The sequence below is a fragment of the Triplophysa rosa genome, linkage group LG23 (assembly GCF_024868665.1).
Source record: "Triplophysa rosa linkage group LG23, Trosa_1v2, whole genome shotgun sequence".
NCBI lineage: Eukaryota > Metazoa > Chordata > Actinopteri > Cypriniformes > Nemacheilidae > Triplophysa > Triplophysa rosa.
Genome location: NC_079912.1, coordinates 18,047,954 through 18,063,020, shown reverse-complemented (window position 1 = coordinate 18,063,020; position 15,067 = coordinate 18,047,954). Strand labels below are relative to the sequence as shown.

At 38.6% G+C, this 15,067-nt stretch overlaps 2 protein-coding genes across 4 annotated transcripts in view; one reads left to right on the top strand and one right to left on the bottom strand.

The window, feature by feature from the left end:
* Positions 1-15,067, top strand: part of ctnnd2a (catenin (cadherin-associated protein), delta 2a) — a 274,012-nt gene that overhangs the window by 123,160 nt on the left and 135,785 nt on the right. The gene's annotated exons all lie outside the window — the stretch shown is intronic.
* Positions 1-15,067, bottom strand: part of LOC130546928 (potassium voltage-gated channel subfamily H member 2-like) — a 31,737-nt gene that overhangs the window by 15,702 nt on the left and 968 nt on the right. Inside the window, exons 2-6 of the mRNA XM_057322476.1 lie at positions 14,984-15,067; positions 13,092-13,291; positions 11,892-12,144; positions 11,457-11,650; positions 11,270-11,372 (exon numbers count right to left, since the gene is read on the bottom strand). The exon at positions 14,984-15,067 is cut by the window's right edge and continues 307 nt beyond it. Of these exons, the coding sequence (XP_057178459.1) occupies positions 11,270-11,372; positions 11,457-11,650; positions 11,892-12,144; positions 13,092-13,291; positions 14,984-15,067 (834 nt within the window). The remainder of the gene's footprint in view (positions 1-11,269; positions 11,373-11,456; positions 11,651-11,891; positions 12,145-13,091; positions 13,292-14,983) is intronic.

Sequence of the window (15,067 nt, the reverse complement as noted above, 5' to 3'; positions counted from 1 at the left end):
TTATGCTGCTGCATGGGACATTTTAGAGGAGAGATATGGGAATCCATTCACAATTGCAAAATCATATAGAGATAAGCTCCAAGCATGGACTAAGATGGGCTCTAAAGACAGTTTTGAGCTCAGAGAATTTGTTGATTTTCTTCGTAGTTGTGAGGCTGCCATGGTTCATATCAAGACATTGGAAATCTTGAATGATTGTAATGAGAACAGGAAGATTCTTTCAAAATTACCTGAATGGTTAGCAGTGAGTTGGAATCGTAAGGTTTTTGAAATAGAAGAGGAGACCAACCAATTTCCCTCCTTTAGCCAGTTTGTCAAGTTTTTGACGAGAGAGGTGAAAATCGCCTGTAATCCTGTTACATCCTTACAAGCACTTAAACTAGGTGAGGTTGAAAGTCCAAAGTTTCAGAAACGTCAAAGCTTTGGAGCAAAGACCCTAACCACAAGTACCAGTGAAAAATCTGTCATAACATGTATTTTCTGTCAGAAGACTGGACACATTTTGCACAAATGTAGGAAGCTTATGGAAAAATCAGTTTCAGACAAAATTAAATTTGTTCAAGCTGAAAAGTTATGTTTTGGTTGTCTTAAGCCTGGCCATTTCTCAAAGAATTGCAGGAGTAGGAGTGTCTGTGATGTGTGCCACAAGACGCATCCAACCTGTCTCCATGAGGAGCGAATTAAAGAACACCAAAAATTACCACAAGAGAACAAGTTAAGTAGAAGTCAAGAAAGGCACCAAGAAAGACCTTCATGAATGCAATTTAAAGAAATAGCTACAGCTGTTACTTCAAATAGAGTAATTCTTGATGAGACTAACACGCAAACAGCAGCAATAATTCCTGTCTGGATTTCCTCTATGACTCAACCTGCACAAGAAGTTCTTGTTTATGCCCTTTTAGACTCTCAAAGTGACACAACTTTCATTTTAAATGAAGTGGTAGAAGCATTGGATGCAAGCAAAGAACAAGTTAAGCTCAAGCTCTCTACTATGACTTCAAGGACCACAATTGTAAGCTCTCAAAAAGTAAAAGACCTACAAGTTAGAGGTTTTTATTCTAGTAAAAGGATCTCTTTACCACCAGTCTACACTCGGGAGTTCATTCCAGCCAACAGAACTCACATACCAACAAATGAAACCGCAAAAGCTTGGTCTCATTTAAATCACCTTCAAGATGAGATGGCACCTCTCCAAGATTGTGAAGTAGGTGTGCTCATTGGATATAACTGCTCACAAGCTCTCCTTCCAAGAGAAGTAGTTTCTGGCCAAGACCATCAGCCTTATGCACAGCGTACCGACCTTGGATGGAACATTGTTGGTTACGGGAATCCTTATGTAGACTATGGCGACGCTATTGGAACTAGCCATCGCATAGTAGTAATGCCAGTGACACCAAGTATGTATTCTCCTATCAACCTTAAAACTGAAGTATACTATGTGAATCGAATTAAAGTAAAAGAAATTGGTCCTTCAGATATTATAAAAGTCCTTGAATCAGACTTCTCCGAAAGAGCTGGAAAAACTGATCCTGTGTCTCAAGAAGATCTCAAGTTCTTGTCGATTTTGAGAGAAAATATCCTACAAAAGAGCAATGGTCATTATGAAATGCCATTACCATTCAAAAGAGAAAAACCAAAACTTCCTAATAATCAGATATGTGCAGTACATCGTCTGAAAGGTCTTGAAAAGAGATTCCAGAAAGATCAACGGTACTATGAGGACTATGTAAAATTCATGGATGACATCATTTTACGTGGTGATGCAGAGAAGGTTCCTGAAGACGAGATTGATCGTAGTCCAGTTTGGTTTATTCCACATCATGGGGTCTATCATCCACGGAAACCAGGGAAAATACGTGTAGTATTTGACTGTTCTGCCAAGTTTCAGAACACATCCCTCAACGACCACCTGCTCACAGGTCCTGACTTAACCAATGCATTGGTAGGGGTCTTATGCCGTTTCAGAAAGGGTCCCATTGCAATCATGTGTGACATCGAACGAATGTTCCACCAGTTTCATGTGAAAAAGGAGGATCAAGATTACCTGCGATTTCTGTGGTGGGAAAATGGAAATTTGGAGATCACACCATCAGTTTACAGAATGGGAGTTCACTTGTTTGGAGCTGCCTCGTCTCCTGGTTGTTCTAACTTTGGTCTGAAACATTTGGCAACTCAAGGGCGTGGCCAGTATAGTGAAGACACCATACGCTTCATTCAAAGAAATTTCTATGTAGATGATGGTCTAATAAGTGTCCAAACTGAGACAGAAGCCATCCAGCTTATTAAAGAATCAAGAGACTTTTGCTTCACTGGCAGGTTAAGACTCCACAAGTTTGTTTCTAACAGTGAGAGAGTGATGTCAACCATCCCAGAAAAAGAACGTGCCACAGTCAAAGATCGGGATATGGCTTTGAGTTTACCTCAGATGGAAAGAGCTCTTGGAGTAGAGTGGTGCATTACATCTGACTCTTTTAAATTCAGAGTTCAAGTAAAACCCAATCCTCTAACAAGAAGGGGTGTGCTTTCTACCGTGGCCTCTGTGTATGACCCCCTAGGATTTATGGCACCATTTGTTCTTTTGGGTAAGCAAATACTCCATCAAATGTGCAAAGAAAAGGTTAGTTGGGATGAGGAACTTCCAGAGTACTTGAGACCTCGGTGGGAGTCCTGGATCAGAAATTTACCCAATCTAGCTGAAATGGAGATTAAGAGAGACTTCTTACCTTCAAATTTCGGCGAGGTCACAATTTATGAGCTCCATCATTTTGCGGATGCAAGTGTCACTGGGTATGGGGAATGTAGTTACCTGCGAGCAATTAACAAGTCTAATACAGTTCATTGCTGTTTAGTAATGGGAAAAGCAAGAGTTTCACCAACCAAAGTTACAACTATACCAAGGCTAGAACTCACGGCAGCAGTTGTTGCAGTGCAAACAAGTGACATGCTTCGGAATGAGTTAGAAATTCAAGATCTAAAGGAGTTCTTTTGGACTGATTCTACAGTCGTTCTTGGCTACATAAACAATGACGCCAAACGATTTCATGTGTTCGTAGCTAATCGTGTTCAGAGAATCAGATCCAGTACAAAGCCTGAACAATGGGCTTATGTTGACTCTGAGAACAATCCAGCTGATCATGCCTCTCGAGGTTTGACAGCAGAGCAACTTAAAACCTCAAATTGGTTTACAGGACCAAAGTTTCTTTGGAAAACAGAACTACCTGAAAGAGAATGCAAGTTGGGAGAAATTAAGGAAGATGATCCTGAAATTTGCAAGGCTCTTGTGTGTAATACTGCCGCAAAGGAGAGCAGATCATTATTGGATCACCTACAGAAATTCTCTGATTGGTCAAGACTTGTAAAGGCAATTGCTAGACTGAAACGTAAAATTAAAGAATTCAAAGTGAAGCAACCAAACAAAGGAAGTACAAGCCTTGAAGAAAGGACAGAAGCAGAACTTTTTATCATCAAGCTGGTTCAACAGGAATCATTCTCAGATGAGATAAAGAGTTTGAAGCTAAAGAAAGTTGTCAACACCAAAAAGAACAGGCTTTACAAGTTAAATCTATTCTTAGACAAAGAAGGTATCCTGAGGGTTGGAGGACGCTTAAGTCAAGCTACGTTGCACCCATACGTCAAGCATCCAGCTATACTTCTGAAGAATAGCCACATGTCAGTTTTACTTTACTAAGCATTTTCATGAAAAGGTACATCATCAAGGACGTGGCATGACAATGAATGAACTGCGGGCTAATGGATTGTGGATTTTGGGATGTAGCGGCGTGGTTTCATCACACATCTTTAAATGTGTTAAGTGCAGGAAGTATAGAAGGCCTGCAGAAGAACAAAGAATGGGTGACTTACCACAAGATAGAATGGAAACAACTCCACCATTCACTTACGCTGGTATTGACTGCTTTGGTCCAATATATATTAAAGATGGAAGAAAGGAGCTCAAGAGATATGGTCTTTTACTTACCTGTCTATGTTCAAGGGCCATACACATAGAGATGATTGATGATATGACCACTGATTTATTTATTAATGCTTTAAGAGCGTTTATTGGAATAAGAGGAAATGTTCGTCAGTTGAGATGTGACCAAGGAAGCAATTTTGTTGGAGCAAGACGAGAGTTTGCACAACTCATGAAAGGAATGGATTTAGAAAGAGTTAAGGCTCTAGGATGTGAATTTCTAATGAACCCTCCAGCAGCAAGTCATATGGGAGGTGTCTGGGAGAGGCAAATAAGAACCATAAGAAGTGTTCTTTCTGCTATTCTTGACCAATCAGCACAGAGGCTTGACAGTACCTCTCTAAGGACATTCTTGTATGAGGTTATGGCCATTGTTAACAGCAGACCACTCACCACTGAACATTTGAATGACCCATCTGGACCTGAACCGTTAACTCCGAACCACATTCTTACAATGAAGTCTACAGTCATTCTACCTCCACCTGGACAATTTACAAGAGAAGATCTTTATCTTCGAAAGAGGTGGCGTAGAGTACAGTATTTGGCAAATGAATTCTGGACTCGATGGAAAAAAGAATATATTTTAAACTTACAGTCAAGACAGAAGTGGTACAAAAACAGAAGGAACTTGAAGGTCAATGATATTGTCCTTCTACAAAACGAGCTGGCACCACGTAATGAATGGAAGTTGGCAAGAATTATAGAAGTCTACCCAGGGTCAGATGGTAGGGTGAGAAAACTGAAATTGATGGTTAGTGATACCACGTTTGACAAAAAAGGGAAACCCATAACTAAAACTGTGTTTCTTGAAAGACCTATACACAAGGTTGTTGTTCTGCTTGAAGCAAGTTAAGAGGTATGGAGTTTGAGTGGTCATTGAAAGGTCGAAGTGAAAAGTGTAAATTAGTAACTATATTGCAATTTGAAAAATCTCACATTTAAGTTGTGTGATTTGGTGGGAGTGTAACTGTTTGTTATTATATTTTATATATTATGTATATAAGTTGGTTACTTTTTCTATTATTTTTGTTAAGAAGAAAATAAGTTGCATTTATTTTGTGAATTTGTTTTATTTGGTTTGGGACTTTTATTTTGAAATATCGACGGTTGTATTTAATTGCTGATTGTCAGCAAGGTTCTCAGTTCATGTAAGCAAGCCAGTGGCAAACACGAATGTTAAGCGTGTGTGCTTCTAAGGATGTCTCTTTGTGCAAGGGATTTGAACGTGACATTAAGGAGTATTCAAGATCATTTCTTTCATATAGCATGCAGCCAACAAGGTATTTTCGCTTTATATTTGCTTTGCTTGTATTTTGTGCTTGAAGTTCTTAAAAGTATGTTTGTTTGCTAATGTATGTTTAGGTTTATATTAAGTTAATGTGGTTTTGTATTCATTGTTTAGTTTTCACGGTGATTTGGGGGAAAAGCCATCAAATAAACCAGTAGTATGGAAACCACTTGTGCCAGCCTATGCTTGAAGGGAGTGATACTTGTCACCTGCCTCGTCTCCGTCCCCGTGTAATCTCCCCTCGTTAATGTTTCCTTATTTAATGTCTCAGTTCCCTTTGTCCCTCATCTTTGCATTGTTCCTTGTTCCATGTCCTTGTTCCTTATTCATCCAGTGTTTGTATATTCCCTGTGCCTTGTCCCTCATTCGTCGTGGATTACGTGTTTCCCTGGACTATTATTTCATGTTTGGACTTATTATTTGGATTGCTCTTTGTTTACTTTATTCCCCGTTCTGGAAGCATTTCAGTTTGATTTCTTATTTTTGTTTCTGTGTTTTTTGTCTGTTTTTATTAAAGTCTTTCTGTTTTAACTAGGGCTGTCAACGTTAACGCGTTAACGCATGCGATTAATTTTTTCAAATTAACGCGTGAGAAAATATTTATCGCAATTAACGCAGCATCCGTTTGTTTTGACATCCTTTGTCTAGCGTTACATTATGTAATCACGCTCTTATTCGTGTACAGGCTTTTAAACCACTTAAGCGCGATTTTAAACAGTTGCTTTGACGCGTTCAATGAAGATAGACAGCTTCTAAACTGTGGGACGCGGCAAAACGCAACGCGAGGTCCAGTCTGGTGTAAACAGTCATGGGCTGAAGGCTGCGTCGGTGAATCTCTGTCAGACAGCGCATCCGTGTTAAGTTCTCTTTCGTGCTTGAATGGATAAAACCATACAAGATTATGTCAGAAAGCCCGTTTTGTCTAGCATTTTCTTAAGCAAGACTTCAAAGTGTAAAATAAAATCTTAAATGAATGCAAAGAGTTGTGAAAATGGAGTGCGGTGACGGTCAGATCTGCGTACTGAGACAGCTCTTAAAGGGGCCACGTTCTTAAACGTGCTGCTGTGACTCCTGTCACTAATGTTAATCAAAGAACAAAATAAAAGAAGAAATCAATGTGATTTTGTAGCTTTAATGAGAATTCTTCTGCATTTAATTTATAATTTAGCATTAAAGACTGTAAAGTGTCCTTCAATTTCCTACATGACTCTCAATTATACTGTTGAATGGCTATAATTAATGTTAAAATAATCAATTTAATAGAGACATCAGTTACAATACTAATATCAAAATGTTAGCTTTCATAAAATGATGCTGTTAAAGAAATATGTTGTTTCTACATCAATTTGAAGATTAAATGTGAAATTATTAAAATGTAAAAGTATATTTTAAAATATAATTGTTGTGTGCGATTAATCGTGATTAATCACAGAAAAAATGTGTGATTAATCAGATTAATTTTTTTAATCGATTGACAGCACTAGTTTAAACCCTTCACCTGCCTGCACTTGGGTTCTGTCCACCAAACCTGACAAAAAGAGTCTACAGAGCCCATTGATCTCAGTATTAGAGGGAGAGAGTTCCATAGCCTTGGAGCCACAGGACAGAAAGCACGGTCACCTTTCGTTTTAAGACGTGTTCTAGGGATAGTTAGAAAGTCCCGTTCAGAGGACCTTAAAGACCGACCAGGAGAATTTACATATAATAAATCCTGAAAATAGGAAGGTGACTGACCATGCAAGGCTCTATAAGTAATTACTAAAATTTTAAACTGCACTCTAAAAGCAATAAGGAGCCAATGAAGGTCCTTAAGAACAGGGATAATGTGGGACCTCTTGCTAGAACTAGTCAAAAGTCTTGCAGCTGCATTCTGTACAACTTGTAGTCGTTCCAAAGATGATTTGTTCAAACAAGTAAACAGAACATTGCAATAATCCAAGCGAGATGAGATAAAGGCATGGACAAGCATCTCCATCTCTTTTTTTGAGACCACAGATCTAATCTGAGCAATGTTCCTGAGATGGAAAAAACATGAACAAACTACAGACTTTACATGACTGTTAAAGCAGGTAGCTCTGTCAAAGATGACACCCAGGTTTCTTATGTCACTGCGGTCAGACCGTACTAAGCCCCCCATGAACTGCTGAATCTTAAGAGTAATAGTATTAGGGGGAAAAATCAACAACTCAGTTTTATCATTATTAAGTTAAAGAAAATTGTCTGCCATCCATTTGTTATGGATGGCAGACAAGTTCTGCAGAACAGACAGTTTATCTAGACTATCAGGGCTAAAAGAAATATATAACTGGATGTCATCGGCATAAAGATAAGATATTATTTTAAAACTGTTAATAATCTTGCCAAGAGGAAGCATATACAGATTGAACAACAGAGGACCAAGCACAGACCCTTGAGGCACACCGCAGGACAAAGGAACAGAATCTGACATATAAGATCCAATAGACACTGAAAAAAACCCTATCATACAGATAGGAGGATAACCATTCCAAAGCCGACCCGGAAATGCCCATCAGGGAGTACAGTCTATTAATCAAAATGCAGTGGTCAACCGTGTCAAATGCTGCACTAAGATCTAACAAAACTAACACAGAACAATCACCTGCATCAGAGGCCATCAAAATGTCATTTGAGACCCTAAGTAGGGCAGTTTCAGTGGAATGTTTTTTAAGAAAGCCAGATTGATATTTATCATAGATGTTGTGGGCCTCCAGAACAGCATTCAACTGCTCTGCCACAACCTTTTCCAAAATTTTTGAGATGAACGGCAATTTAGAAATAGGCCTATAGTTGTTCAACGATGTTGCATCAAGATTACTCTTTTTCAAGAGAGGCTGAACAACAGCATGTTTGAAACACCTGGCCCAACTTTAGAGAAAGGTTAATAATTGAAACCAAACATGGGCCAATAGATGTAATGGATTTCATAACCATAGATGCAGGCAAAATATCCACAGGGCTTTGGGAAGGCTTCATCATACTCACTATCTTAATTATATCATTTAGAGAAATAGGGTAAAAGGAATCCAAGATTTGAAGTCCTTCAGAATTAACTTCAAGAGCGTTTACTGATGATACAATGCTATTCCTGACAGCCATAACCTTATCCACAAAATGAGATAAAAAATGATTGCAGTCCTCAATAGAAAACACAGGAACAGGCAATGTAACAGGAGAAACAATGCTGTTAATAATCTCAAACAGAGCCTTCGGATTCCTTTTGCCAGTAGTTATCAGATTCTTGAAATACGATGCTCTAGCATCTTTAATCATCTCATTCAAATCTGACAAGAGCTCTTTAAGATGCAGGCCATGGACTTGGAGCTGAGTAGCTTTCCACAGACGTTCAGTCTTCCGACAAACACGCCTGAAACTGCGGATTGCGTCATTTATCCACGGAGATGTATTAACAGCAGGGATTTTCCGAGTCTTAAAAGGAGCCACACTATCCAGTAGCAGAGTGCACTAATCATTAAACGACTGCAGAGTAATATCAATGTCATTTGAAATGAGAACCGAACTTAAGTCAAAAGCGAATGAGAAATTTTCAATTGCAAATTGGCTGATCATGCGAGAGCAGGACACCCGCTTAACAGGCAGTGGATCCTCAATACAAGCAAGATCAAATAAAACACATTTATGATCACAAACATGAACATCTTCAATGCAAACAGCACCAATGTTTAAACCATGAGAGAAAACTAAATCAAGTGTATGCCCCTTATCATGTGTAGGACCAGAGACATGTTGAATGAAATTAAAAGATTCCATTATGTATAAAAATTCCGAAGCAGTACTGCAGGCAGTATCGACAACATGAATATTAAAATCACCAACAATAATCAGACTGTTCAACTTAATAATGGATGATAGAAAATCAGTAAAATCCTTCAGAAAAGGCGCCACTGGACCAAGCGGTCGACAAAGTAAAATACAATAAAAAGAGTGTAATCGACCGACCTTAGTTATCTGTAGTTCAAAAGAAGAGTATGTATCAGCGCTCATCGAATGGCAATTAAAATAAAATTACTTTTAAAAACCACAGCAAGTCCTCCACCACGGCCCACAAGCCTTGGCGTGCTGATAAATGAACAATCCGCAGGACAAAGCTCAATCAAATGGCAGTACTCCATACTCCGTTGCCAGGTCTCAGTCAGCAGCATAAAATCCAGAAGTAAATATTTCTTTGAGCAGAAATGACTTGTTTGTGATTGAGCAGGCGTTTATCAGGGCCATCTTGAGCAGTACAGATCCAACACCTGAAGAGGCGGAGGCCAGCGGTAGCGACCTCAGGTGCCCAGCGCATATTCCGTGATCAGCAGTAGAGATTCTCCGAGGCAGCGGAACCAAAGCCCTGGAGACATCTGGAAAAACGGTGCAAAGACGACGGTCTGGAACCATCACGACAGTGCCCCGCCTTTAGGAGTCTCTTAGACTTCTCCCTGCCCTTTTTCCTCTCCTTCTCCGCCGCTTCTTTGTGCGTCCCATTAGGCCTTCTCCATTTCGCATACATATAGCAGGTGCAGACGGACATATGTACGAGGCTGAGAACGCAACCGAGCCGTTCCAGGAACAAACGCCACCGCACACGACCATAGAAGATCGGATCAACAGCATCGTTTGGCAATCGTACATCCATGCAGTAGACACAACATTTGTGGACAAACTTAACAACAGTATAGCGTAGAAAACTAATAAAACCAGTCGGAATGAGCCTCCGGCCACAGCGGCAATGCCAAACACAGGCGCCATGCTGTCCCCAAGATAAATTCATCCAAGAACAGGTTCATTCCTCCTCTCTGTGCATCAGACATGGATTAATACAACTGAAAGTCCTACGCAGACTTCATTTATCTAAACTAAAGCTCTCGAAGATGTTTTCTTCTGTGGACCCATCATGTGAAAGACGTGGTCTATCCCCAGCATCATTAGGACACATGTTCTGGAAGTGCCCAAAAATCCATAGCTATTGAAACTCTGTCTTTCAACTACTATCGGAAGTACTTGATAAACCACTGAAACCAGACCCAGTTATAGCCATTTCCGGTGTCAGGAGTGAAAACGCAGAACTGTCAACAAATTAATATAATGCGCTTGGAGTTGTAACCCTCCCGGCACGTAGACTGGTTTGGTTTAGCTGGAAGCAGAAAATCCACCTAGCTGTTCTGGCCTTATCAAAGATCTTGTGCAGCGCCTTCAACTGGAAAACATTCAATATTCAATAAGAAAGATACTTTTTACACCATATGGGCACCTTTCATCAATACATTTTAACAACACTGTCATAGCCGAACTCTAATTCCATTCCTTTCTTCTTCTTCTTCCTTATTACTTTTTTTGCATCTACACATTTTTTTTAACAGAAATATTGTCTTATGTTTGTATATACAGTCAAACAGTATTTATGCCTGTGATTGTGCCACAGTGTTTGTAAATTCTGAATGTTTCTGCTCAGGTTTACTGGATTTTCCCTCTATGCTGGTAAAGAAAAAAATGCGATTGGGGTAACAGGATGTATTGATTGACAACTCGTGTGATCTCTCATGAGAAGGACGGATCTCATCTCAAATAACATCAAGCAAATAAAACTGAGGAAAAAGTCTGGCTTAAGTCTCGGATATTTCTCCTGAGAAAAAGAATCATAAATGTGACAAACGTGTCTGTCATGAGAGTTTGAGAAGAGATGTCAACAATGTGTCAAACTGAACTCAGATTTGTCTCGTCTGCAATCAAAAGATCTCAATATGATTGAAGATCTCGACATCATATCAAACATTTCTCATCACATCCAGATGATTTCACCTCAACAATCCACATTCATTCACACCTCCAGACTCTTCACGTGCTCACACTCTCATGTGATTCTCTTTTGATTTCTCCTCAGGGATTTAAAGAGAAACATCTGATCTTCATCAAACCTCCTGAGCTATAAAAGAGAAACGTCTGAGCAACACCATTTTCGTGAATCATTTTCTGAACCAAAATTTCCAAACCTTTCTCCGTTCTGCGGCGGAATGAAAGTTTTCTCCTGCGGAGTTTGTTGAAGCCGATGCAGTCAGAATCATCACTGCTGGGAGATCCGGGAATCATGTTTGTCTGTACGGCAACAAACACGCATCTCAATGAACTCACAACAATTGAACTTTAGTGGATTTGTGAACTTTTGTGTGTGCGACTGACATCTCTGAGGTTAAAGGTGATCTCAAGGTTACTCCAGAAGAAGTCCGAGAACTCCGGGTACATGTCCAACACCTCCAGCACATCCTCTCTGTGGATCTTATGAAGGTCACAGTACGTCAGAGCTCGAACATCAGCGTTCGATTTCCCCGGACGAGCGTACAGGTTGAGGGGCTCACCGAATATATCGTTTTTCCCTGTGACATACACAAAAGATTGTTCAGAAACATCCCATAAACATCACAAAGTAAACGTGAGTAAATTGATTTGTCCTCATTTCTAAAACTGTGGATCAGACATGCTGACCTGTAGAGGGCGCAAGAGGATCAACTTAAAAAATCGGAATTTTTGATATAATTGTTTTATTTTACAGTCAATTGAAATGTTCCACAACATCACAATCACACAGATCTCACAGGTGAAAGAAAGCAGATGTACCTAATATGGCCACCACAACATCTCTTCGTAAGATCTCGATGGAGCCACGTGAGATGAAGTAGAGAGCAGTGATCACGTCACCAGCGTGTACCAGCGTGTCACCCGGCGGGGCGTGAGTGGTTTTAAACTTCATGGCTAGAGCTCTTAAACAACCTTTACTGAAACCTTTAAATGCTTTACAGTTCTGCAGCAGCGTTCGGTTCAGATGAAGACAGATATCAGCCTGCAGACACTCCGGGAAACCTTTCAGCACCTGACACAAGACATGCAGAAAGAACAAGTTCAAAGTTAAGAATGCACAAAGCATACAACATACTGCACGGCAGACAATTGTTTTATTAATAAAAATACTAAATATCAATAATATAATATTAATCAACTAATATAAACTGTATATATATACAGTATAATATGTATATGATGTTGTGGTGGCTATTTTTGCTAGACAAACTTAAAAAAATAATTATATACTGATACAATACATTTTTTTACATTATTTACTTTTGTTTTATATATAAAATATATTATAATGTGGATATATTACTCATCTATTCTGACCTCTTATTGACAGATTTTTCTTCATTATGCAGTCCAAGTCATTTTTATTTAAAATGTGTGAATTACTAAATTAAGATGTTTGCATGATTAAACATAAACTTTTAAACAGTTGTGTTTGTTGAAAGAAAAATGTGTATAAATAAGACCGAAGAAAGAAGTGTATTTTTATTGCTAACATGACTCCAGAACACCAATCACAACAGATGTGACTGTCCAATCAGAGCGCTTCATTGCCCTCTAATGAGTTCAGACACAGAACAGACACACACATTTGTTTTCTCTGCTTGAATGGATGTGTAATATTGTTTCAACGATGCTTTTAGGAGACAGGTAAGAGCAGAGTAGTGATTGAAGAGATTCTACAAACACCCGCTGTATTAATAACTCATTCTAATATATGAGTTCAAAGGTTCCTAAAATCATTTTCTGTTGCAATCAGACTTAATCATGTATTCATGTAATCCACCAAGCACACTTTAAAGTGTCTAATTTTAAAATGGTTTCCTCATCTCCGAGTTTAACATTCAGAGTAACTGTGAGTGTGAAGAGTGAGAACATTCATTTGTTGGTCTGAGAACAGTGTGAGTCTGAGACGAGACATCGTGAGTTTTATGTCTGTATGTAGAGAAGCGTGAGACTCACAGCGTTCATGTCAATGCCGTTGGTGTAGGACCAGGCGTGTTGGAAATATTCCTCCAGCCTCTGGCGCAGCGGGTTGGGAATCTGATGGAAGCGGATGAATTCTCTCACTCGCAGCATCTGTGTGTGATATCGAGCCGTTCCGGAATATAACCGCTGGATGATGGCCGACACGTTCCCAAAGATACTGGCGTACATGAGCGCTGAGGAACGAGATGATACCATTAAAAACCTCAACCATAGCACTTCGTCTTACACTTAAAGGGACAGTTCACCAAAAAACAAAACAAATTCAATCAGTCACCATTTATTCTCTCTTTCATGTGTTTGTAAATCTGTACTTCAGTGGAACACAAAAGAAGATATTTTGAGAAATGTCTTGTGTTCATACAATGGAAGTCAATGGAGTTCAGTTTGGTTTGATTATCAACATTCTTCTTCAAATATCTTCTGTTGTGTTCTGAAGAAGAAAGAAACTTATACAGGGTTGACATGACATGAGGACATGGAGAAATGATAAAAGATGAATGTTTAACAAATGTAAATACAGCAGCTCTATACATGACACTATAAGGTATCATAGACTGTACTTTTTCTTAATATAAAGGTAGAAAGTGTTTCCATAAATAACTGATGTGTTTCTTGAAATGACCTGGCATGCGTTGAATTAACATTCCATTAGTTAGTCTTTATTCTTCATCACATGTCCTCTATAGATCTGAGACTTCAGCAGCATTAATTCTGTGTTTTACGGCACTCGAGCAGAATTATGAATCACTACATGTGCAACACAAACATCAAGAATTAGCAACAAAGACAAAAACAGATCATCTCCACCGTACAGACAGAAATGAGAATTGAAATGAGTAATCCTGTGATGTCTGACCTGCGGGTGAGAATCAAACACACTAAAGAAGAACAAAGGGAGCATGTTTGAGTCGTGAAAGCGCTGAACATTTGACATCTTTATAGCTCGGTGTGTAAGCGTCCGAGCTTCAGATGGGAGAGGTCCCGCTGCTTCTGTCCTTTTACCTCCTGTGAGAAAGTCATTTGGTAGCGTTGATGATAAACGCTTCAACCGGCCATAAAAACGGAAATGACTGTGTGGTTATTGGGCTTTAATTTATGTTCTGCAGCGATATTAAACAGACAATTTATCATGAAGTGCTGTGATGGAGAGGCGCAGAAATGAGCTCGCAGTGTGATTTGCTCCGTGAGAATTAAAATGAGAAAAAGTGTTTTCTCACTATGTGATGAGCTTTGATTATATAGAGCACAATTACAAAGCCATCTGCTACATTAACAAACAATGAATTAACAGTCAATCATTTATGTTGCCATGTTGATTTTTGTTGTGTGCAACAGGGTTTTAATAAGTAAAAATTGAAAACTAAAACTGTAGTAAAACGTTTCTGTTAATTGCAATAAAACGATATACTGTAGATATAAAACAAAAAACAATGAAAAACAAAACACAACTGAAAAAAATTTCCTTAGCAATGAACTGAAACAAATTGAGGCACTTAAATGATTTAAATGGAAATAAATATAAACTCAACTAAAACTAATTCTGAAACAAAAATGAATTTAATCTAAATAGCAAAATAAAATATAAAATGACTAAAGCATATTACAAAATGGCAGAATAAAACTAAAAATATAAAAATACTGTAAAAGCTAATTCAAAATATGAGTAAAACTACAAAAATCTTAAATAATAATCTAAAAATGTACTAAAGTAGAATAGCAAAAATGTATTCATAAAAACAAACAATGACTTATGAATATCAACTTTAACAAATAAAAAAACAATAAATATTTGAATAAATACAGACAATAACTTTAAATACCTAATTGAACAAATATACAAATCAAATAAAGTCAATTATACTTACATCCTATAAGCATGACACATATGGAGAAGATTTTTTCCGAGTTGGTGTTTGGCGACACGTTTCCGAAGCCCACGCTGGTCAGAC